The sequence below is a fragment of the Typopeltis vanoorti genome, chromosome 22 (assembly GCF_054136105.1).
Source record: "Typopeltis vanoorti isolate ZY-2024b chromosome 22, IOZ_Tvanoo_1.0, whole genome shotgun sequence".
Taxonomy (NCBI): Eukaryota; Metazoa; Arthropoda; class Arachnida; order Uropygi; family Thelyphonidae; genus Typopeltis; species Typopeltis vanoorti.
Genome location: NC_143570.1, coordinates 2,730,554 through 2,757,368, shown reverse-complemented (window position 1 = coordinate 2,757,368; position 26,815 = coordinate 2,730,554). Strand labels below are relative to the sequence as shown.

At 36.9% G+C, this 26,815-nt stretch overlaps 1 protein-coding gene across 1 annotated transcript in view; it reads right to left on the bottom strand.

Moving 5' to 3' along the window:
- The window catches only part of LOC150094112 (uncharacterized), a 52,876-nt gene extending 38,424 nt beyond the window's left edge, over positions 1 to 14,452 (bottom strand). The window contains exons 1-2 of the mRNA XM_090412148.1: positions 13,841 to 14,452; positions 7,738 to 7,869 (exon numbers count right to left, since the gene is read on the bottom strand). Of these exons, the coding sequence (XP_090268274.1) occupies positions 7,738 to 7,869; positions 13,841 to 13,947 (239 nt within the window). The 5' untranslated portion in view covers positions 13,948 to 14,452. The remainder of the gene's footprint in view (positions 1 to 7,737; positions 7,870 to 13,840) is intronic.
- Positions 14,453 to 26,815: the final 12,363 nt, after the last annotated feature.

Sequence of the window (26,815 nt, the reverse complement as noted above, 5' to 3'; positions counted from 1 at the left end):
CAATTACAGAATACTAAAACACGAACTGTGAAAGCTGTATCAACACAGTAGTAGATAATACTAAAGAAATTACAACTCCTACCTCCTCTGCTCCATCCCTAAAACGCACCAAACAACGTAAACAGGGCGTGTTAATCTCTCTTTCTTCATATTTTATAGGCTTCTGCTGTGGTATTCTTGTTACTTTGATAATCCTACAGCTTCAGCAGGTCTTGTTATAGTTCCCTCCATTGGTCAGACAAGACACTGACAACACCATCACCTGCCTTAGTATCCCATAATGCAAAGCACATTTTGCCTATCTCGAAGTAAGGTTTTTTACTTATTAATGCAGGCAGTATTTACAATCTCAAAATGAATAAGTAATCAACTCAGCTGATTCCTTTCCTCCCGATTTTCATAGTTTCCTTTTAAATGTTTTCATTCAAAGGGGTGATTTCTAATTCTTCTGATCAGGCAGTGTATCTCCTTGATGAAAGTTTTCTCATTGTTCATGCCATTTAAAATTTCTAAATGAAATCCTTAGACTACGTAAAAGAGAGCAAACCAAACAATATCTTGAATTCCATAATGCCAAATAATTAGCAGAATTCTCAGCTTCTTAATATACATTGAAATGTATATTAAGATTCCGTATTCAATGTTTACACCGAAAGGTGTAGACATTGAATAGGGAATAATACAACTGCTAGTGTGACGTCTGTTTATTTATTTATTATATCAGCCCCACACACAAGAGATTACAAAATCGATGCACATCAGTACCGTGCGTGGGAAAGATTAAGAACAAAGTAAGAAAGTTTTTGATGTATTTTCTGAAGAGCTGAAGATTATAGTCTATGGAAAACATTGCTTGTGAAAGCTGTTCTAAAGAACAGAAGTGGATGAAATGAAAGAGGAGGAAAAAAAGTTAAGCTAAGAGGAAGCGAAGTTTCTTTAAGTAAATTGGAAGCTATAAAACTATCCAAAAGTATAAGCAGAAACAAAACGTCTATGACTAATTGGAGTGAATCTGAAGAGACCAATAGTCCAGGGAATCGTCTTCAATTTACCGGATTGATTTCTGCTGAATACTGTTTATTTTATAGTTTGCTATCTATAATAACCATGAAGAGAAAGTCCACCTAGCCATGGACGGAAACTGTATTTCAGCATAATATAAATTGTTTGTGGTTTATTAAGATTAAATAAAATGTATCATGATAATAAATACAAATTGCCCTTCTTTAATGTACAAATGAAAGTGCTCTTTTTATTTTAAAAAAATTTTCATAGTCTAATTTTGGTAAAATCCGAGTGTTAGTTTATTTATTTTTTAAGAGAATCAATGTCAAAAACCTTGAATCTGGAAAAGTCTTACTTATGTTCTGTAACTACATTTCGTTGTTAAAAAGACCAATGTTCGATTTTTTCTGTCAAGGATGAAGGAAAATTTCCTAAAACTTTTCCAAGGCCTATAAGGTGTTGGATGGAACCAGGTATTTCTGTAACGCATAATTAATAGCATCATCACCATTATCATTAAACTTTGAATGTGTACCATCGAAGCGTGTACCGCAGAAATGATAAATTTACTAACTTTTAATGAACAATTTTCCTCCAAATAAATCGGTTATTTCTCAAAACCACCCCAAGATTGTTAGTCTTGCATTTCGGCCTTCTAAGGCAGTGCTTCCCAAACTTCTGGATGTCAGGGTCCCCTTCGGAAAAATTAAAATATCGTAATATCGACATATATCATTATAATATTTATTGTATTTATATTCAATACAAAACATACACAGCGAATATCGCAAAAACCAAATGCAAATATTACTTTAGCATCTTACATACATTTGACATGACACATTTTCTTATTTAATATAGATATTGTTATTGTACATTTTCAGCACAAGCACATGAAATGTAAAGGGATTAGTAATAAAGGAAGAAAGAATTAAAAACATAAAAGAACTTTAATAACAATTTAATGTGCTGGATGTGTTTCGATACTGCCACACCAATATCAGGTGAAATATTTGAAACTGCAATTCTTAGATTTCTGCTTTGAAATGAAACTCATATGAATAAGCTTAAATTTACTAATATTCATTAAGCGCCGAAATACGCAGGAAGCAAAATTTGTGAACCCGCGCCAATGTGTGATTTTTTCCATTAAAATCTAAAAAATAGCAAAAAAGAAATAATAAATATTAAATTTAAATACGTTTCTTTTAAGATAAAAAAACCTACTTAGTCTTAAAACATTTTAAATTTGTTTTCATTATTTCACGGCCCCTCAACAAAACCTACGGCCCACAATATGGGAAGCGCTGATGTAAGGTCCTTTTTAACTGCATCAGTCCACCTGGATGTTGGTCTTCCTCTGGATCGTTTTGTTGTCATTCTGGCATCAAACACCTGTTTTGCTAAGCTTTCCTCTCCTATTTTGTAGAAACTCTAAACATAACAAAGGCAAAGAGGAAAATAGGGAGAATAACAACGGAGGCAACAACTCATCAACAGACAGGGAAGAAAAGAACTTCGCGTTACAAAAAGGCAACAAAACCACTGTTCCAGAAATGTCTATATCAAACGATAAGAGGGGGGAAAGCAGAGAAAATGAAATTCCAGAAAGTCACCCTGAGCCATTAACGAGGGAAGGGATTAGTGGAAAGAATTGTACAGGTGACAAGCAGGAAACCTGAAATGAATCACAAATAACCCCTAATCCGAAATCCCAAGGGGAAACAAGTAGCAAATCGCCAGCAACACAAAACGTAGCTCCTAAAACACAGCGAAGAACATAAATTAAAGTCACGCCAAATACTACCAGAGCCAGAAGCAAAACATAAAACAACCCAAATAATTGTAACAGAACAAACCTGAACCAAAATGAAGTTAATGAGCCTAAATTGCAACGGGATAAATACCAAAGAATACCAGAACCTGCTGATCAATGAAATTCACAAAAAATTGCCAGACATCGTAATGCTGCAGAAAACAAGAATTCACGCGGCAGAGCCAATAACACGACTAGAAAAAAGACTCGCCCATCACTACATCCAAATCAATGAACCTGCCAGCAGTAGTTCTAGCGGAGGAGTAGCTATCCTTATCAAAAAGACACCACACATGCAACTGTTGTCCCACAAAGTGTCTATCAGGCACAGAACCCTAGAAGTTGGCATATATCTCGACAATAAAATAATAACCTTAATGAATGTATACGGCCCAACAAAAGGTGAAGAAAAAACATTTTGGCAAATAATCAAAGAAAATCTGCAACAGAAGAACGTAGCAGTAATTGCAGGTGACATGAACTTCGTGGAACAGCCCTTCATTGATCAGGAGAAAGGGTCACAAGCGCCACAGAAAGGACACATCAAGACATTTGTAGATTGTGGGCTAACAGATGCCGTCAGATTCCTGCATCCAAGAAAAAAGGAGTTCGCATATTTTGCTCCTGGGAACGCCTCAAGAATGGACAGGATTTACCTGTTCCAATACAGAGGCTTCACTGCGAACAGTGTTGAATATACCCCTGTAACTTTCAGCAACCACTACATGGTAATAGCAGAATTTCAACCCCTCACAAGGAAAAAAGAAAAAATTCGTCAACAGAAATTTCCCACTGTATAAATGTAATCAGAACTTAACGAAAGATGAAGAATTCAACAAAGAAGTACAAAATATAATATCAGACGTAGAAAAACTAGTCAATCTAATCATAGCCTGGGAAACCTTCAAAAGAAAAATTAAAAACGCAGCCATAAAAATTAGCACTAAGAAAACACCAGCAAAACCAAGAAAGAGAGACAGACCTAAAGAAACTATCCAGCCTGCAATACATGGATTGGACCAAACCAGAAGTTAAATAAGAAATAAATCTAATTAGAGAAAAAATTAAAACGCAACAACTTCAGGAAATAGGAGCATGGCTCCGCTCTGTTTTCGGAAACTGTTTTAACACTGTTTTCGGAAAAACAAAGCGAGGAACAGGACAGAAACAAATTCCTCCCCCTTCGTACCTAAGATAACCCAGCAGGAGGCAGAGGAAATTGACGTCCCGATAACAGTAGCAGAATTCAGGCAAACAGTAAGACATTTACCAGACAAGAAATCCCCAGGAGAAGACGGTCTTACAAACGAATTTTACAAGCACTACTTCTAAAAATTCGAGCATTTATTTATGAGAATGACGCAAGAAATATACGAAACACAAATAAAGCCAGACAGATTCAGCACCCGAAAACTTCAGACACAGAGAAATTAAAAGACATAAAGCAATGGAGAGGAATAACCCTTTGAAACACCGATTAAAAGATCATCTCAAAAATCCTGTCCAATAGAATACAGAAGTACCTACAGAAATTAATATCTTCCCCACAGACTTGTGCAATTAAGGGCAGAAATATAGCAGCAATTACTCATTTAAGATCAGTATACGAGTACTACAATCTGACCAACAAACCCTGTGTCCTACTAGGCTTGGATATAGAAAAGGCATTTGACACCATAAGCCACGTGTATATATTCAAAGTTGTAGAGGAAATGGGATTTGATCCAAAATTTAGGAACTGGCTGCAAACTTTCTACGAAAATGCAGAAAGTCAAGTAATCGTGAACAGGAAGCTATTCGCATCTTTTAAAATGAAATGCTCAGTGGGACAAGGAGATCCCTCTCTATGGCCTTCTTCGTCCTTGCACTAGAACCAGTCATCAGAGCGATCAACTCCAACAAAGAAATCAAAGGAACAAACATTCACGGGGAGAGCCAAGCAAAAATATTGGCATATGCTGACGACATCACATTAACCCTAGAGACGGAAACATCCATAGAAGAGTCAATGAAATTACTAGACGCTTTTGCAAGAGCTTCTGCCCTGGAAGTAAACCTAAATAAATCTCATTGCATGCTAATAGGAAAATGGGAAAAGAACCCTGAGATTCCTCAAGGCATAAGAACTCAGGAATACTTACCGGTTCTGGGAGTTAAAATAGGCAGCCCAGAAACGTATGAAGAACAGTGGAAAGAATGCGCCCAAGATATGGATAAACACTATGCCCCCAAGACAACTACCTGTAAGAGGAAAAGCGCGAATATGCAATATATATTTATCCTCTCGCATCTGGTACCAATTGAACAACATCCCGTACCATGGGCAATGGGCAGACAAGATCCACAGGCTGTGTGTCACCTACATCTGGGGCTCTCGGTACGAACCGATGAGGAGAACAACGCTCTTTCACGAATTAGAAGCCGGAGGTCTAGGTCTACTTAATATCCACTTAAAAACAGTTATCACTAGAGCGAATACTGCAGAAACAGCAAGCACTAAGTTCATACCACGGATATGCAATAGCATTCCTATAGAAATGCCTTCCGCACAGAATAATCAGGACAATGCCAGAGATTCACGGAAGATTTCCCAGAATGTTTACAGAGATGGCGGAGGGATACGTATTTGTGACAGAGCGCATCAACACCGAAACCTTAATAAGTCAAAAAACAAAACGAACATGCTACAAACTAAGCAGAACAACCATTCCCATACCACAACGTAGAGAATTAAGAAGAGGCCAAATCACACTCATTCGGGTATTAAACAATACCTTCCAGCTCCCAATACATCCAAAGTATAAAACCTTCTTCTTTAAAGTGCACCATGCCTGCCTACCAACCAAGATGTGGATAGCGGCTAAATGTATACCCCCTTGAAGGGCATGCAACATGTCAGTTTTGCCAGGAACCGGAAACACTATACCACCTAATGTTATATTGCAAGGAAGCAGAAGTAACTTGGAAAGCCATTAAAAGATGGCTTCCCGAAATCAAATTAATCAATGAGGAAATGTTATTCTGGCTAAAAGGAAAACATATAAACAGGGTGCAAACAATTGTTCTAATTCTATGTTTGCAATTTGGGCACACAGGTGCGACCAAGCGTATGGAAGGGAAGACAGTCCCGGAACATTATCGAAATTACATCACTACATCCAGGAGGAGATCACCAATTCAGTCCAGTCTAGAAGAATGACTACGGAAGAATGGGCACACTTAACCTCCAACCTTACATCAGACGAACCCTCCAACCAACAACAGAACGACACCTTCATCACTCCCTAGTGGAAATGGGGCAAATCGGAAGTAAAATAGGAAGGATATTAGCTCTCCACCTCCATCAGAGGAAACAGCGCCTGAGTCACTCGGAACAGATCTCCTAGCGCAGGAAAAAAGAGTGCTCTCTTACTTCAATGCAAACAGCGAACTCAGTGTTACAAGTTTAAAAAAAAAAAAAAAAAAAAAAAAAACACTATCAGGAAAATTACAAAACGCCGAATTTTATGTAACATACGTGAAAGTTTTGTATGTGATTATAACTCCCACTTGTAATATAATAGAAGAAATTCTGTAGATGATTGCATATGAATGTTATTTCGCTGTACAGATGTATATGTGATTTTTCTTGTAGAATATATAGTTCGCTAAATATATAATAAATGTGATATATATTTATATATATGGTATGTAAATATAATTTACTGTATATTCCTTAAAGAAAAAAAAAAGTGTTAAACCCAACTGAGAGAGAGAAGAAAAGAAAAAAAAAGCTAACAAAGCTGAATTATACCTTAATTGATGTAATAGAAAGTAATGTGTATATGTAAGTACCAGTTATGATATTCCCTTACTGTTTATAAGTAAAGGAAATCAAGGCATTTTAAGAGAACAGTAATGTAGCAACTACATTATAACATGATGATATAATATAAAATGAAACTTCGATTGAAATAATGGTATAACAATTGTATATATAATTCATTATGATGTAAATAATTGCGAAAGTTGATAATAAAGTTGTTCATAAAAAAAATAAAAATAAAAAATAAAATAAAAAGTATAGCTCAGTGGATGCTAACTTCGAACGCTTGACTGCACGCACGAAGGAAGACTTGCTTTCGAATCTAGTCGGGAACTGAAGGAAATTTTTCTAAGCCTTTTTTCGACCGGTTCCCGAGTTAGTCGATCTTTGGCAAGGACAAGCGGTTTTTTCTCCGGGAAACTCTGGTTTTTCGTCTCGTAAACACAAGAAAATCCACCGTACAGCCCACATTATTTCAGATATTAAGTATTTCTGGGAGATTAACCACACTTTTTTTTTCCTTTACTGAAAGATTGTGTTAGGGTTAGGGACCAAGAGATGGCAGCACTTGTTGCGCCATCTCTCTTCATTGAGTGCCGCTTCATTAGTGATAGCCTTGGGCCAGCTGTCCTTGATTGGGTACCAGTGGAGATTGAACTGCCCACTCAGTCTCCAAAAGTTAGATAGGGCTAAAACGACCTCGCCTACTCCCTATACGGGAATAAAAAGGAGTTAGCTGATTTTTTTTTAATTTTTTTAAAATAATAATAATAAAGTGTTTCGGATTGCTTATGCAAAGTTATTTCAATTCACAGTTTATCAGAAACACATAAACATAGAGAAATATCAAACTGAAAGAGAAAAAAGTCACATTAAGAAAATTTTATCATCTTATATGCTTTTTCATAGAGTAGTTGGAAGAACGTCACAATGATGGAGATCTTTTACTGATGGATGGTAGGTAGGTTGTATAGTAGAGAGTACCCTAGTGCAGAGTCCTTGGATTCCATGAAAATCTCACATAATGATAATAATTATCTTGTTCCACATTTATAAAGATATTCAACATTCTCTTATTTTATTTATATGGAAAATTGAAATGTACTCTCACCGATAGGCGCCTCCACAAGCTTCGCGAAAAGGCCACTGTCGACAACGCTGATAGTGTCGACTAAGGTAGGTTTCTGTTCCGTTAGTCTCTTTACAAGTTACTGTTTTAGTGATTGGATATGGACACCAATTTCTGGAATTTAAAAATATATTTAATTAAAAATCCTTCATTGGAGTGAAAAAAAGATGGTTACTTGATTAAAATATTTATAGGAAGAATCAGAGGCATTAATGTAAAACTTGGACAAGAAAAATGTATTAATTTCTGGGAGAATAACCTGTTTTTTTTTCTCCCTTTACTGAAAGATTGTAAAGTTATTATGTAATAGTACCATGAATGGATGGGCTATGAGTTAGATAATCCGGTTCCCATCCCGAGAGATCAAACATGGAATTTTTTCAGGCCCCTCAGATGAAATCCGTTTACCATCTAATGACATTCACAAACCCTCATGCTTTATAATATTCGAATCTACGGTTATTAGCTGCAAACCGGAAATGCTATCCACTCGGCAAACTATGTCGTCAATCAAAATTAAAGTATTAAAAAGGTGGTTTTACTTACTAAAGCAGAGAGCTTCAGTTTGATATAAGTAAGATATTAAAATGGAGGATATTATTGGATCCATCCATATTTATAGCCCAATATAGAAAGAAACTTAAAAGTTTTGAAATTTATCAGAAAGCTTATGAGAATATAACCTTCAGCATTATAATTGCCTTGATATGCGCTACTTAAAGACAGAGCTGTACTCAGGAGCCCGTATGTTCGCCTTTTATTAGTGCTTAAATTAGGTTTACTGATCTGATGTTTACGCTAGGTGGTTTTATGTTAGTAGTTAGCCATAAGCTGACCAACAAATATCGTACTAAACACAAAGTCTATCTGCCTAGCATATTATATTAAAATGTACAGTAGGGGGGGGGGGGGGGGAATACAGTTAAGGACGAAAGAAACAGGAGACTTTTAGAAGCTCAGAAAAATGCTTAAAAAGGAATAACGTAAGAAAAAGAAATACTGCTAAAACTGATGGATATGGAAACCCAGCAGCGAGATTATAATCCAGCAAAATTTCCTTATGCTTAATAAATTCATAATAATAAACCGTTGAAAATTAACATGAAATGTGTATGAATTTTTTTTTTAAATAATTAAGTTTATAAGGGAGGTGAGCAACGGAAGATAATTTTGCTTGTCATGAATCATAACATTTTTTCCAAGCTTTGCCAGAAAGTTAAGTATACACCAACCATGCTATCAACCGCTTTTCAACCAATGAAATATATACTTCTGACAGTTGATTTAGAATCGCGGCCAATGCAACAAATTATGAAGCCAGTATTATTGTTTGTTAATTGTGTACATTCTTGAGTCGGTTTGTCTTTTTGCAGGAGAATAACCTTGACACCACCAGATTTGACACAGGAGTCAAAGTCAATGGTGTCAAGGTTTGTTGAACTCTCACCATCAGTTGAAAAGTTCTTTATTAATTGTTGGATTCATTGTAAGTTTCATGTGTGCAGGAGAAAAGGTGGAAGTGGGGAAAGGCAAAGGAACTGGGAGATGGATATAAATTGTTCTACTCTGGAGCGAATAACGAGGGAAGAAATGGAAATGTGGTGTGTGGCAGAATGAAGGGCGAAGTACTGGAAGTGGGTAGAAGGAACGACAAGATCATGCGAATGAAATTGGCTCTCGGAGAAGAGCGGGTGGTCATATTATGTGTATATGCCCCGCAAGTTGGTTGTGCAGCAGAGGAAAAAGATGAGTTCTGGAACGTGTTAGATGAAGAAATGAGGGAACTGGAAGAAAATGAGATGGTGATTGTCGGAGGAGACTTGAACGGACACATAGGGAGACAGAATAGAGACTGTGAAAGGGTGCATGGTGGCCACGGAGTGGAAATGATGAATCAGGAAGGAGAGAGGGTTGTGGACTTTGCAGTAGCGTTTGATCTGGCAATTGTGAACTTGTCTTTCTACAAGAGGGAAGAACATTTGATAACATTTAGGAGTGGTAACAACAGTTCACAAATTGACTGTATTTTGACTACAAGAAAACATCTTAAGGTTGTGACAAATTGTAAAGTAATTCCAACAGATCAAGTAGCACAGCAACACCGACTGCTGTGCGCAGACTTTGAAATAAGATCAAAGAAAAGAACCTCTGGATGCCATGGGATGAAGACAATTAAGTGGTTTCGCTTAAAAAAGGAGAGTGTGAGGAATCGTTTTAGAGAGAGGGTATTAGAGAGGATTTCGGATGGACTGGAAAGTGTACAAGATTGGTGTAAACATAATTCAAAAGTAATCCTGAGCTGTGCAATCGAGGTGCTTGGTGAGACATCTGGAAAGACAGAGAGCAGAAGGAGGGTTGGTGGTGGAATAATAATGTACAAGTGGCAGTGACAGCTAAGAGGAAGGCAAAGCAGAAGTGGGATGAGTCAAGAGTGGAAGAGGACAGAGAGATGTACAGAGAGAGAAAGCAAGAAGCCACGAGAGTTGTGGCATAGGCGAAGGCCATGACATATCAAGATCTGTATGATCAATTAGAAACAAAGGAAGGACAGAGAAAAATTTACCAACTAGAGAAATGTAGAAATAAAGCAGCAAAGGACATCTTACATGTGAGGCAGATCAAAGACGCTGAAGGAAGAGTATTATGGAGAGATGTGGACATAGGAAACAGATGGAAAATATACTTTGAGGGCGTTTTGAATGAGGAAAATGCAACCACTCACAGAGAAGATGGGCAGCCTTCTGAGGGGATGGTGCAGAACATCAGTAGAGTGGAAGTGATGGAGGCCATGAAGAGGATGAGGAATGGAAAATCGGTGGGCCCGACAGAATTCCAGTGGAGGCATGGAAGGCACTGGGGGAAGAGGGAATTGACCTGCTGTTGGACCTGTTCATGAAAGTTTGCCAACAGGAAAATATACCCAAGGAATGGAGGGAGAGTACTCTTGTCCCCATCTACAAGGGTAAATGGGATGCACAAGACTGTAAAAATTACAGAGGAATAAAGTTGATGTCCCACACAATGAAAATCCTAGAAAGGGTTCTTGATGGTAGATTGCAAAGGAACAATTTGGCTTCATGCCTGGTAGATCAACAACAGATGCTATCTTTGGGTTACGGTAGATGATGGAAAAGTATTGAGAGAAACAAAGGGAGCTACATCTGGCATTTATTGATCTGGAGAAAGCATACGAAAGAGTGCCAAGTCAAGAAGTCTGGAGGTGTCTGAAGGAGAAGAAAGTTCCGGAGAAATATGTCAGGTTGGTGCGGGAAATGTACAGAAATGTGAAGACAAGTGTTCGGACCTGTCTGGGACAGACAGAAAGTTTTCAAGTAACAGTTGACCTGCATCAAGGGTCAGCATTAAGTCTGTTTCCGTTTAATATTGTGATGGAGGTGGTAACAGAGGAGGTGAGAGACGATGTGCCTTGGACAATATTGTATGCAGATGACATCTTGCTGTGTGTAGATTCAAGAGAAGAAGCGGGAACTAAACTGGAAAGATGAAAAAAAGTACTGGAAGACAGAAGTATGAGACTGAGCAGAAGTACGACAGGGTATATGTGTTGCACAGTGGGCGGCGGACAGGAGACAGATCTGGAGCTGGAGGGAAATGTCATCAGGAAGGTCAGTGACTTTAGATACTTATGTTCAACAGTGGAAGAAGATGGAGGAGCTGAGAAGGAAATGGGATGCAGGATACAAGCGGGTTGGAGGAACTGGAGGGAAATGGCTGGAGTGTTATGCGATAAGAGGGTGCCGATCAATCTGAAAGGCAAAATCTATAGGACAGTAGTGAGGCCAGCTATGACATATGCTATAGAAACTGTGGCCCTGAGGAAAAATAACATCAACAGGATGGAAGTAGCAGAGATGAGAATGCTTAGGTGGATGTGCGGTGTGACCAGAAAGGATCGTCTGAGAAATGACTATGTCAGAGGAACAGTGAAAGTTACGAACTTAGGAGCAAAAAAAAAGGAGGCAAGGTTAAGATGGTTGGTCATGTGATGAGGAGGGAGGACGAATATGTGGGAAGAAGGGTCATGCAGATGGATGTGCAAGGAAGGAGAAAGCGTGGGCGGCCAAAGAAGAGATGTAGGGAGCTGGTAAAAGAGGACTTCAGGATGAAGAACTTGGATGTGGTGACAGCCCAAGATAGGAAGGTGTGGAGGAGACTCATTATCAACAGTGACCCCACTTAAGTGGGAGAAGCTGTAGGAGATTGTAATTGTCGAATTATTTGTAATCATGACTGAGGCGAGGTTATGAGGCCAGTATGTTATATCTGTTGATTGTTGTGGTCTCCGACTGGTTTCCTGTTTTAAGTAATGAGGGAACAAGAGTTTCCAACAGGGATAAACCCTAGAGGTTCCACAACAGACCTGCTAATTCACCTTCTAAGAAATACATTTTGAAAGGTTGCTTCTAAACGGGACTCATCTGGTGATGAAAAATGACTTAGAAAATAATTCGGATCGAAATCGAGTATAACTAAACATGCCTAACAAGATTCTGCACGGTAATCAATAAACGATTCACTTTGTGATTTTTTTAAACCGTTGATAAAGTGCGATAATTATAAAACAGAAAAAAAAATTATGTTCATCTTTCCCTGCAGATGGGGTGAAACTGTAACAGTTTTAGAAAAAAACGTTTTCAAAAACTCATCTGTTGTTCTGTTATCAATAGTAGTGTAGGAAAGATCTGCTATGCAGAGATCTTTCTAAAATTATGTTATACATTTAGAGAAATTGGTACAAGTGTCACATTTTGCAATTGGATTCAAAAATAAATGTGAAATCATTTTCTTAAAAAACTCTTCATTTTTTATATTAAGGACACAATAATATCTTTTTGAATAAGCCAAAAATAAAAACAGACCTACTATTTTCTATTAAATTTTAAAAATATTGACTTTTCTTAATTTAGAGCGCTTTAGCTGTAACTTTCTGGAGACTGAGGGGAAGTTCAATCATTCACACGATGTTCATATAATACCAGTTAGGATTAGGAACATGAGATGGTAGCAGTTTACCATACTTGCATATCTTTTTTTGTCTGCAACATGTATTCCAACGATGATACAGTTATGTACTTCCAACCAGTTTTTAAAAAATGTTACGCTTAAGGAGTACTTCCTAACCCTTTTCGATTTTACACCCGAAGCTATACTTACTTACTTAATGTGTATAGCCCATTCTAGTTATAAAAATCTCTTATGTTCTCATAAAATTTAAATAAATTATAATACCGGAATAAACTCCCGTAAAATATTATTTTATTAGTATAATTTTCGCCTAAGTATCAAAGGCATCTTCAGTACACGTAAAAAAGCTAATCGAAAAATAACTGACAATTCCAAAAGGCGCCGCCTAAGTAGCTATATAAAATAACTAGCTAAATATATATTTTTTAATAAGTTAGAAAATGTAATGACCTTTATTAGTTATCTTACATTAGATAACTAAATAAATAAACTAAAGATAACTAACTAAATAAAAATATATATATTTTTTTTAGCAAGTTAGGAAATGTAATGATCCCTTTTGGTTATTTTACATTATTTTACATTAGCTACTTAGGTGTCGAATTTTGAAATTGTCAATTATTCGATTAGCTTTGTACATGCACTGAAGATGACACTTTGACACTTAGGCGATAATTATACTAAGAAAATAATATTTTATGTGAGTTTATTCCGGTATTATAATTTATTTCAATATGGCTATTCATGGTATTTCCTTATTGAAACAATTCTCATAAAATATTTCGACCTTACTAATTAAATGCTTTGGAATTTCAATTACAAATGGAATGTTTTTTAAATAAAAGCACCAAGAATATAGGGGAAAAACAAAATTTTTAAAATAAATGAATTCTCCCTTTAAAACTGTATCTTTAATAATTATTTTGTTAAAGGCTAGTCAGTTTTACAATCAAAAATTGAGAAATACGTTGTTTGCGAGAAGCTAAAGTACACCTCCAGCTATCATTACCACATACAACGGTCTGTAATAATTAAATTTGGTTAACTTCTTGAATTGTGGAAATTCGTATCTACGCGAATATGAAGCAATCTTACTTACCCTTTCTTTGAAGGAGTACATCCTGCTAATTGCCATATAGCCACTATAAACACCAAACTGAACAGTAACATTTTACTTTCTGCTGGGGAACTTGATCTACATGTCATAATGATAAAATAATCCACAAAAACACCATCACAAATTCCTCTCCAAAAGGAACATTTGCTCGATGAGATTAAGAATGGCTTTTTCTCTTAATCCCATTTCCTCAATTCAGGATCACTTATCAAGTTGAGTAATCATCAAACCAGCTTCTAAGAGTGCACCAAGCGACTGTTTAGTACTACCTCTTTTATCAAATTGAACGAACCGTCATCTGTACGTCTGCTGCAGCTATCGACCAAACCACCCTTGTGTGGGGGGTGAGTGGAATTTATTTCTCTTGTTTTGACAAATATTCGTTGTGAACAGTTATTTCCCCCTCCTTCAACAAACTCCTACAATACATGCAAGCTTTAATTGCGGAAACCACGAAACTCTAGTGTACCATAACCATACAGACATAAACACACCAGATACACAAAGTTCTAATTGTGTCTGCTTCAGAAAGAGGTCCCTAATTCTTGGCCTCGGTTCACTGACATTATATAGCGCCACTTCAAAGAAATCCAGTACTGCGGGATATCAGATTTCTAAAACATTCAGCGTAACCTCGCCTTCATTCTCCGTTTCCACCACAGTCGACCTTCAATTCTTCGTAACAGCAGGAAAACTAATTTAACTTTGTTTGGTAATAGCTGAGTTCATTTTTTCTATAAACTATAATAGCAGCCGATCTTCTCACACTGCTATTATACGTTAATTTGACACTAGAGGGCGTCAAATTAACGTATCTAGTAAATCATCTTCCACGTCGAAAGCTTTTGTTAGTATAAATTTTCGTGCTTTTTGCGTTAAATTAAATGTCGTTTAAAAGTTAACTTGAAAAATTTATAAAGGGTAATATCCACAATTGTGAACGCAAAATTGTTCTGCTCAATATTAAGTGAAATTCAGTATGTAATAATCTTCGGAAATTATGTATATACTAACTTTGAGGACCGGTAAATTAACCAATTTAAATCAAACTCACAAGTTTGTATATATCTTAAATACGTTTGCATATATCCTAGATACAAGTACTAAATGACTTTTCAAAATGTTTAGTGAAAGCTTAGCAGTAAATCAGAAAACGATAGTTATTTAACATTTGTGTACTCATTTTCTTGTTTTGTATTGATCAGCTAAAGCTATGAGGCGAATGTATTATGCCTGTAATTTCTGTGTTCTGGCTGGTTTGCAGGATGAAAAACCCTGTGACTTCCACATAAGACCGTCTATAGATTGGGAAGTCCGGTATAATACTTTTCTATCGGGCGATATGTGGTTTGATTATTTTTTAAGCATTTGTGCTTAAAAAATAATCAAAGCTGGTTGATGGACAGCTGGATAAAATAATGGACAGCTGGATAATTTCCACTTCTACTTCAAATACTCCGCGAATTTTGTGTCAAAAACACATGAAATATGGATTAACATTCATTCTGTGCTGATCTATTCTTTTTGATGAGACTTTGGTGAAAAATATGTGCATTCCCTGTTTTATAGGTCAGTACTTGGGTATACTTGTATACTTGTGGCTGTTGTCAGTATTGTATTGAGTAACCGTTTTTTTTTTTCTTTCACCCAAAGACGTTGGATAGGGATTACACATACATACACTTAGGACTACTAATATTAGGCATTGAAGATAAATTTTAGAAATAAATCACATTCAAACAACAGAGAATCAATAATAAAAAAAAACGTCCTAAAAATATCGATAAAATACTCTTAAACCCTTTTATTCGCCAAATTTGAGGAGTACGTGAGGATGTTTAGCCCCAGATTTTGAAGCCTGATGGATAGCCAAAATCCACCTTTAGCCAATCACGGATAACTGGCTCAAAGCTATCAATTATTTTAACAGGCATCGGACAGCTGACCTGTATCGGTCAGTGTCACAGATGTCAACTAACTCGGAAACCGGCCTAAAAAGGGATTAAAGAAAAGTTCCAGGGGTCAGGGCACAGAAAACCTGTAGCGCAATTGGAAAGTGCCTCCTTCGATTCTTGTCATGACGTGAAGAATGTGCGCTTTTTTCCATTGAATTTCACTTAACGAATCTCATACGGGGTAGCAGGTTCTTTCTTTTTTCGGAAATGCTGGTTTTTATTCCGCATACAAGTAAACTGACCAAAGATCATATGCAGGTAACAGATAAAAATATGATTAGTGAACTGTCTTAGATGGCGTGGTGTGCAAATAGATTATGTAGTATGTAGGTGGTGTAGAGACCCTCATGCGATGAATCTTTGGACATAATGAAGGTGTCACGTTATAACAATAAAAATATCTAAAAATAACTATCAAGATGTGGATAATTAATGTGAATATGATAAGACGTTGGGAAAAACAACCATTTTTTAAGTTTTAATTTCCACCAGTTTCATGCTCATTAAGCAGTGGTACACTTCTTCATGAGAGCCAAAGTTTAACTATTATTGCGTTGATCACCTTTTGCAACAAGCAAGCAAATGGTATCAGTAATATGGAATACTTGAAATAGACTGAAATGTGTGCTTGTGTTATTCACGTTTTAAAAACTATAACACGTAACTGCATAACGCTTACTTGCATATAGTGCTTATTTACTTAGAGGGGAAAAAAAAAAAAAAATCGCCAACTGTTTCTTATATTTCTATAAGAATTTGGGAATTATTTGCCCGGTTAACTGTATAAGACCTATTCGCATATAATCCTTTTTAGCATACCGAAGCCTAGTTGAATTTCGCATTTTCTAACATATTTCATAAATTTTAATAAATATATATATATATATATATAACTTTTTTTTTCATATTTTTTAACACTCACCAGTTGAATACTCAAGCTACATCAACCAATATTTTTCAGATTGCTTGCTCTTGAAGATGTTACAAAGCAATGTATGTATGTATGTATGTAACACACAGGAATATGTATGTATGTATGTGTGTGTGTGTGTGTGTGTGTGTGTGTGTGTGTGTGTGTGTGTGTGTGTGTGTGTCTGTGTTTGTGTGTTTTCGTCAATAAATGTCCGCGCGGTTAGCCTAGTGGCTATGCGCTTCGCAACCATATGCCTGGGGAAGGAGTGTCCTGGGTTCGATTCCCGTCGACGACGCGAGGAACTGAAGGATTTTCCTCAGCCAAGTTAGCCGGTCTTGGGCGTGGACAGCAGCGTTTCCCTCCAGTTTATCTGGGGGTTTTCATCCCGCAAGCAGGCAAACCGGTCCAGTGAACACACACGGATTACAGTCAGGAATACTGACCAAGCCATAGGTCTGCTTCATCAGCTATGCCGGTTCCGGAGCCCAGATAAAATTTGGGGGGACTGAGATGGTGTCGTACCTCCCCGTAAAGGGGACTCACGGCCGTGTATCATCATACGATTATTATTATTATTCGTCAATAAATGAAATATATGAGAAATATTCTTATAAATATATTAATATATATTATTACATAAACAAAGAGCTATGTTCATGTATATGGAAGATATGCAGTGTCAAAAAGTGCCGTGGATTCCATGGAAAAAGCTTTCGGTTCTTGATCCCGAAACGGAACAAACATTACAATGACACGTGGAATGTGCGAGATCTGTGGTTAGATTTTGATGAAAGACGACCAAACCAATGTTGGCCCATTACCTTGTTTCTTATTACATTATTTTTTTTGTTGTTATATTTTGTTTTTTATATTTCCAATGAATTTATTCTGAATCGTATATAACCAAAAAAATTTCAATTGCAATGATTTTTTTTTTTTTTTGTAAAGCACCATATTTTTGGGAGTCGGGAAGCGAAGAGAATGAGATAGAATATTCTATATGTATACATTTGCCATCTGAGTGATGAGACAATATGGAATGTGTTTTTTCCAACTGAAAATGCTCTTGAAAGACTCGTTTTTTTTTTTAGTTTCTATTCGCTTATCATTAGTATGCTATACCAGGCACTTTTCTTATAGAGAGTTGAATTTTTTTTTTTTATGATTAAATAAAATAAAAACAGCCATGCGGTTAGTATCTAAGTAGCCGCACTTAGTGGATTGCACAATAACTCTCTCACCGATAACAGTATGAAATGCGAACCCTTGTGACATATCTGTATATTTATAACGATACTAGCAGAAACCATGTTGAAAGTAAACAGGGGACACAGAAATCGGTTAATTTTTTAAAGTAAACGTTAAAAATGCCTCGATTTTTATAAATTCTGACAGGAAATTGCAACAGGGACCAATTCTGGAGGAAATTGGAGTGTTTTCCAAGTATCGCTCGGAGACCTGCTCAACAGTGCAAAACATTATTACATTCATGGAGTCCAAGCCGCATTTTGTTTATCATTTAAGGGGAAGAAGTTTCTCTAACTCAGTCGCTTAATTTATTGTATTACTAAGAAGAAAATGTTTTTTTACCCCCCCCCTCTCTCCAACTCCCCCAAGCAAGGGCGAACCATTTAAAGTGACACTACCGAGAAAGACAAAAGAAAAAGAACATGCAACAAAGCTGGATCCACTAATTTGCACCAGTTTTCCCCCGATTCCTTCTCTTCAGTCCTGGTTGTTGTAATGGGGCAATAGTGCAATGGCTTTGGTGTAAGTTTTGGTGTAAACGCAGTTTAATGATATAGAAATCCTGAAATTACTGGCGATACACGGCTTTTTTTTCCCTTTTTTTTTTCCTGTATAGAAATATCAGGATATTCGGGATGAAAAGAAGAGTATAGCATATAGAATTTCAAAGGTGAAAAGGTTAAATAAGATAGGATTAGAATGGATGAATGAATGGATTAAGCATGAAATGTAGAAGAAGAAGAAGGCACTATGGAGACAATACATGATGAATATTGGTAAGAATCAGTTGCATGAAGATTGCAAAGAAAAGGCCAGCTTGTGGTGACTTGTTTGGTAAAGACAATAAAAATGTAATATGAGCAAAAATTAGCCAATCAAGCAAAGCAAAAATCCTAGTGAGTTTATTATTATTTGACACCTCCAGGGAGTCCAAAGACTCATCGAGGGAGAGTGTGCCAACAGCATCGAACGATTGGTCCCCTTCCAACTACTAACCGCGCTCAAACTTACTTAACGGAACCATTAATAGCAGAAGCTCTACCAATCGACCAACCTTAGCCGGCACTTTCAAACAAAACAGTGACGGCTCATACATAAGCACTGCGACACTGCAGCATCCCCAAGTAAAAAACGAAAAAAATTAAATTTTGTTTGTGTTTATAAATAATAACATAATAACAATGCTGACATTATATAAATGCAATACATGTTAAAGGTTGCAGCTTATGTTTCGACATTGATTGAATAGTTAATAATTGGAATTGTTCGATTAACGCTTTAGATTACGAAACAAATGCACTGCGATCTAACGCAGTGTCGGAATTATCACGTTCGGCCAATTGCAGCTAGACTCGCCGATATTCGTTTGCACTTGTCACTGCATGTAGCAAGTGAATCCGACACTGCTGGTGGAGTAGCGACATTATTTCTGTGAGATACGAAACTTTTATTATTGGTGTGTGTGTTCATTGGTGAGGTTGAAATATTTTTGGTAAATCTTATTTTATTCTGTTAAAATAACATTTATTTATTATCGATACAAGGCTGAATTATGACGAGTGTCACTGTTGAAAATATGAAAATAATTATATTTTTTCAATTATCGTTACACGAAACAAATGCACTGCGATCTAACGCAGTGTCGGAATTATCACGTTCGGCCGATTGCAGCTAGACTCGCCGAGATTCGTTTGCACTTTGAGCAGTGTCGCTATAGATAAATTGTATGCTTGTTATTTCTGTGTGCGAAACTTTTATTATTGGTGTGTGTTCGTGAAATATTTTTAATAAAGCAATTTTTTTAATATGTAAATTTATTTATTAATAAATTGGTTACTGATTAGGAAAAAATGAATTATTTTTCTTATTTTGTACATGCAGCACCCCCACTTAAAATTTTCGCCGGCCGCCACTGTTCAAACACTTGGAAGAATGACTATTGGAGGAGGATGACAATGGACGATTGGTAACTGTTTCAGAGAATATAGTTGAGGTATTCAGTGAGCAGTTTATCAGAGTATTTCATCCTCATTAATGCAACACCATGAAAAGCTTGAGTATACAGGGTATGTTGGAGGAGGAGGGACTAATGGTGAGTGAGCAAAAATAGATGAGGAATTTAGCGAACATAGTGTTAATAAGGCAACAGGGCTTGACAGTATATCACTGCATATCTTGAAGGAATGCTACAGGGAATTAACACACCTGTTTATCATGCGTCTTGGAACAGGGCAAGTCCTATAGGAGTGGAAAGAGGGTATTCTGCTTCACAAAGAGGAAGACAAAACTATGGCTACAAATTATAGGCCAATCTGTATGCCAGCAGTAATTTTTTTCTGTTTTTCTCTTAAACTGGTGTAATTTACAAATTTTATTCTAAGGTCTGATGGAATGGTTTGTTTTCTCTCTGATATACACCGGAAATCATGAAACAGTTTCAATAATACCAATCAAAATAGCTCAGTTGGAAGAGCATTACATGGAAGATCTAATGGTCCCAGTTTTGTGGTTGTGATGGGGGAGTAGTATCTCAAAAGAGGAAGATCAATAATGGAGTGCTACAGAGCTCTGTTTTGAGACCATTGATTAACGTTTATGTTAATGATATTGGAACAGGCTTAACTGTAGACATGCAGATGATGTGAAGAACTGTGAGGAAAAGAGCTGATGCAGACTGTGTGAGTAGAACTGTCAGGTTAATGTTGCAAGGTGTAAGTTCTTGAAATTTGGTAGGCAAGGATGGGATTTGGAGTATACAGTTAATGGGAAATATTTAAAGGAGGTGGATGAGAGATCTGGCAGACAGAGATGAAGTCTAAGTGTTACATTGCTTAAATTGCAAGGTCACAGTGATTTACGGAAATGTACCTAGTACCTAGACATGCAGAAAAAAGCTATGGTTCCTTGTATAAGGTCTTGATCAGGTGTTTGGACTATTGTGCATAGATATCTAGCTTTCTGATTTTCAAGATTATATCTTAGAGGGTCCATTGAAGATTCACTGAGTCACTGTCTAGTCTGTGGAATATGGAATATGAAGGCAGATTGAGGGAATGCAATTTGCAGAGTTTTGTGAACTGAGAAAAAAAGGATATGAGATATATATATATATATATATATATATATAGGTTGGTGAGGATTGTCACCAGATTAATGTGGAGATTTTTCAGAGTAGAAGGCAACAAGAGTAGATGTGGAAAGTGTGAGCAAGGGACGGAGGAGCAGGTTCTTTGCAAGGAAAGTGGTAGGTGATTGGAATGCATTGCCTGAATGTTGTGAGTGTAGAAACTGTGAATGGATTTCAAGTATGGTTCAATGATCTTTCTGCATGAGTGCAGACCACCTACTATTCGTCTTTTGACTCCTTGGAATTCTGATGTTAATAACAGTACATTTCAGCAAGATGAGAGAAAAACAGAATGATGGAGTGTTACTTATGATGGCTGAGGATTTGTGACATCTCATTGTAAACAACAGCGGTGGTCGGTGAAATTTTAAGTGAGGGTGCTGCCTATATAAAATAAAAAAATAATTATTTTTCATAATTATAACCAATTTATTAATAAATTGGTTACTAATTAGGAAAAAAAGAATCTTTTTTTTTTTTGTATGGCAACCAAGTGGGAAATAGCCCTCATGGCTCTGAGGATGTATGGTGAAATGTAGACGAGGGAAGGAAGTTATTTAAGCAGTACAGTATTGCTATAAATCAAGGAACCAGGAGATTGATGAGTGGGAAATATTTTGATATAAGCTTGTTAAGTACAAAGTCTGGCCTGATCTACACTAACCCAGCTGGCCGAGTGGTTAGCATACCTGCTCTCTCCAGCTAAGAGGTTGCAGGTTCGAATCCTGCCATGGGCATAGATGTGCGATTGTCCTACTCTGTGTGGAAAGGGCATCTGCGACCCTGCCATTTCGTTTAGCAGATGACTTCATCTCCCAAAACCCCAGTGAGGTACAGGAGTGACAGTACATCATCAAATGTGAATTTTTTTTTTTAATATGACGTGCAAAGTGGGGTGATCAGTATGGAAGATTGCAGTTAAAGTAACATACATTAGATATAGGAAAAGTATATGGCAATAATGAACCAGCTCATAGAATTCATGAAGGCCACAAATTGATCACGTGGTGTCAGGAATGCAAGGATCATCTGAGAGTATGATTTTTGCTGCGATATCCTTACTTCCAGTTGGTGATAGCAGTCATTTGATCTCGCTTTATGGTCACAAAAGCATGCAAAATTCTTAAAGAGGGAGGAGTTTGTGCAGAACTAAAAGACGGGTAATAATATAATAGCCCTAGAGACCAGCAGGATACACTACTGTAGGTGGAAATATTTGAAGATAAAGAGACAGTAATGTAATTGAACTAGTTAAGGAATATTTGTGAAAAGCAATTGCAAATTATGTACCAAGTGAGAATAAGATAGAGATTTAGAGTAAAACGATTAACTAGGCAAAACAGGTTAACAAGTATATTTTGCACAATATGGGTGATGGAGAGCAGTTGCATGAGGAATATAAAGCTCATGCTAGGAAAGTAGCTGGTATGGTAAGAAAACAAAAATTAGATTATGAAAAAATGCTGGTAATACAGTCCAAGGAATTTTTTCATTCATTATATGATAATCATTCTGCCTACTATAATGAGAGAATTCCTAAGAAATTCTTTCATAGTAGATTTGTCACAATAGCCATTTGATTTTTAAAAGAGTAGGCTACTCAATTCTTGCAAGTGGATTTATTTAGAAGTATATCTTCTGAACATTACTGTATGAACAAAATACTCTTAAAAATAAATATTAAACTAAAATAATTTTTCTCACAAATCAGTCTTTCTCCTGGGTTTCACAAGGGTGATGCAAAGACCAATGTATCCAACTATCAAACAACCAGTATCTCAGGAGTGGTAGCAGAGATTTTGGAAAAATTGGTCAGGGCTCGCATTCAAAAATAGGTTGGCAGAGAATCTCTATCTGTGTGCAAAACTTTAGTTTTGCACACAGGTGCCAGACACTACTGGCGTGCTACTGGGTATAGGGGCACCAACTAAAGTTTTGCACACAGGCACGCCCCTGGTCAAAACTCCATTATCAGATCTTATATTTCTATCGTCTAAAGCACTTTGTACTGTATCAATCCACCTATATTCCTTTGGGTCATTTTCCACCTGGCAGAGAACACTTGTTTGGCTTAATCTTTCCTTGCCCATTCTGTTTAAGTGACCATACTACCTGAGGTTAGCTCTGCTAATGAATTCCTGGATGCTGACAATGTCAAGTTCTTTCCTAATATCCTCGTTTTTAATATGATATTGCCATTGATATTGATGCCATCTGTTCATGCTTCTAATCTTTCTCAGGACTCTCATATCTGCGGTCTCTAGTCTTTGGTCAAGTGTTGTACTTCTGACCCAACTCTCAGATCCATAAGTTAAAACTGGTTTGAACACTGTCTTGTATATACAGCTAATTTAGTGTTCCAACTAATTTCTCTCTTATTCCATATGATATGAACTTATTCAATTGACTTCCTACCATACCAGCTTTGTTAATTCTGTTGTCAATTTCCCTATTTAATTTATAATTTACCATCTTCACTAAAAATCGTGCCTAAGTAGCTGAAATGTTTCTTGTTCCACAGGTTCTGCATATACACATACAACAACACAGTTGATATTTTCAACGATTCTGCCTATTTTCATTGTCTTTGTCTTTTTATTGCTGACCTTCACACCATATCTATTACAACAGTTATTCAATTTAGTCAGGGAATCTTGCAGACTTGTAGCGGATTTATTTAGAAGTATAATATCATCCGCATAAAGCAAAGAGCAGACATCTCCAATTTTGATAAGTTTAATACCACTTTCCTTCATAATGTGATCCATATAGATAATGAATAATAGAGGGGATAATGTACATCCTTATCTGACACCAGATTTAACATTTAACATTAAACCATCTTCCTGTACTTCATTCCATTCTAAATGCTGACTTACAACTCAAATAAAGACTAAGTATTGCTTGATATAATGCTTCATTGACACCATATAACTATAACTGTAGCGTATTGATAGCTTCTCCCTTGTAACTGTAGCGTATTAAATAGCTTCTCCCTTGACACCTTGTCATATGCCTTTTCTAGATCGACAAAACTTAAATACAAATCTTAAAAAAAAAAAAAAAAAAAAAAATCAGCTAACGCCTTTTTATTCCCATATATACGGGAGTAGGCGAGGCCATTTAGCCCTATCTAACTTTTGGAGACTGAGTGGGCAGTTCAATCTCCACTGGTACCCAATCAGAGACAGATGGCCCAAGGCTATCACTAATTAAGCGGTACGCAGTGAAGAGAGACGGCTCAAATGTGCCGCCATCTCGTGGTCTCTAACCCTAACACAATATATTTTAATGTCTGAAATAATGTGGGTTCTACGGTCGATTTTCTTGAGTTTACAGGACGAAAAACCCGAGTTTCCGGGAGGAAAAACCTGCTTGCCCGTGCCAGAGATCGACTATCGACTAACTCGGGAACCGGTCGAAAAAAGGCTTAGAAAAATTTCCTCTAGTCGCCGACTAGACTCGAAACCAAGACTTCCTTCGTGCGGCCAAGCGCGATGGTGTGCAAACGCCACATCCACTGAGCTACACAGGCTCTTATACAAATCTTATTCCCATGATTTTTCAACTATTTGTTGTAAAGTGAAGATCTGATCCTGACTGCCTATATTTGACCTGAATCCAGCTTGTTCTTCACCAAGCTTTTCTTCCACAATTCTTCTCAACCGTTTCTCAAGTATACTTGCATAAATCTTACCAGGCACACTCAGTAGGGAAATACCCCTGTAATTCTGACATTGTTTTATTTCCCTTTTTATATATGGGTACTATGAGAGGTCTACCCCAATCATCAGGAATTCGTCTCTCTGTCCAGGAATTCTGAACTATACAGTGCAGCCACTGTAAGACTTTTATACCATCATATACCACCATACTTCAGCATTTCTGGTCGAATATAATCTACTCCTGCTGCCTTTCCACATTTCAAGCCTTTGATGGCTTTTTCTACTTCAAGTATGGATATGTATTCCTGACTGCATGTCTGTCAGCGTTTATTACCATTGTGCTGTCATGACTGCTTGTTTCATTTAGCAGTTTTTCAAAGTAATTACTCCATACGTCAAGATATCTTTTTCTCACGTTTTCATGTCACCTTTATCATCTCTAACTCCTTTTATAGCACTCTTTCCTCCATTTCTAAGCTTCAACAACCTGCAGAATATTTTTTTTGCCACCTTCTTGATATTTATTTTCTGTGTTCTTGCCAAAGTCCTCCCATGACTTTTGTTTAGCTAGTTTTACACACTGTTTAGCTTTCTTACATTTGTCTCCGTATTCTTTAAGAGAACAAGCAGACTTATTTGCCAGGAACTTTTGATATGCTTTCTTCTTTTCCTTCACTGCCTCTTTAAATTCCTGTGTCCACCATGGAGTTCTGATTTTTCTATTCTTGCAGACCTCACCACATGCCTCTCTGGCTGAATCAATCAGGGTTTTCTTCAAGGCTTACCACTGAATCTCCAAGGTTTGATTCCTGTTCTCAAACTCTTTCATTTTTTCTTCAATCATCTTTGTGTATTTTAGTCTCAGTTCACATCTGAGAGCTGCTCAACTTTTATTCGCTTTAAAACTTTCTTACATGTTATTCTTTTCAACATAAAATTCAATTTTATCCTGCTCAAGACTAAATAGTGATCACTTCCAATTTCAAATCCTCTGTACACTCTGGTGTCCTGCACCAGGGAGAAAACATCACTATCAACAATAACATATAGTCAATGAGACTCTTTTCTCCAAATTTTCCCAAAATATTTTTGTATGTCTGACAATCATTTCCTACTCTGCTATTTAGATTCCCAACAAGGACCAACTTTTCCATTTTCATTGTACTTAGTAGAAACTTCTGTGGGACCATAGGCACAAATAAGTCTTTGTCCCGTTCCCCATTCTGATATTTGCTCACATCACTCTACTTGAGACTGCCTGCCATTCAAGATTAGCCTCGTATTTAGTGTTGAATACTATCGCTGCTCCTTTTCCTTGATTGTCATTGCCTGAATATAACATTTTGTATTTATTGCTCAGAAAGATCTCACCAGTTTTTGTCTCAGTCACCCCTATTATGTCAATCTAGTACTTATCTAATTCCTCAGCTAGCTCCATTTCTTTGCCATTCAGGCTTCTTACGTTGATAGTACCAATCTTTAACTCTGGTGATGTTGAGTTGGGGTTTGTTTTCAGATTTGTTCCAGTAGTTGACTTTTTGCTGTTTGCCCTGGCAAAAACAATAGGGGGGGGGGCGCTTGTTTAACCGGACAATGCTCCAGCCAGCATGAAATTTGGTCATGTCGTATACCATAATTTTGTATTTTGGTTTATTTTGGTTTAACCAATAAGAATCCAATTTGGTCGGCTAAATCCCAAATTGCCAGCCCATCCTCGTTCGTTCAGTATCCAGGTTGGGTATCTACCTGTCTCTAATCCACAAGGTGAGGACATTAGGTCAGAAGCCCTGGTCGGTTCTCTGCATTTCTTTAAAGGTTATGTGGATGTGGAGGTCTCCTCTCAGTTATAGTTTAGTTTTGACCCTTAAGCACCCCCCCCCTCTTGGAGTGTTAGTAGATAGAAAGTTGAAGTTCAGCAGCCATGTAGCAAAGATTGCAAATACAACTGAAAAGACAATTGCAATGTTGAAACAAACTTTCACATGTAAACATATAAACATAAATAAACATAAAGATGCCATTTTGCCTCTTTACAAGGCCTTTTTGCAC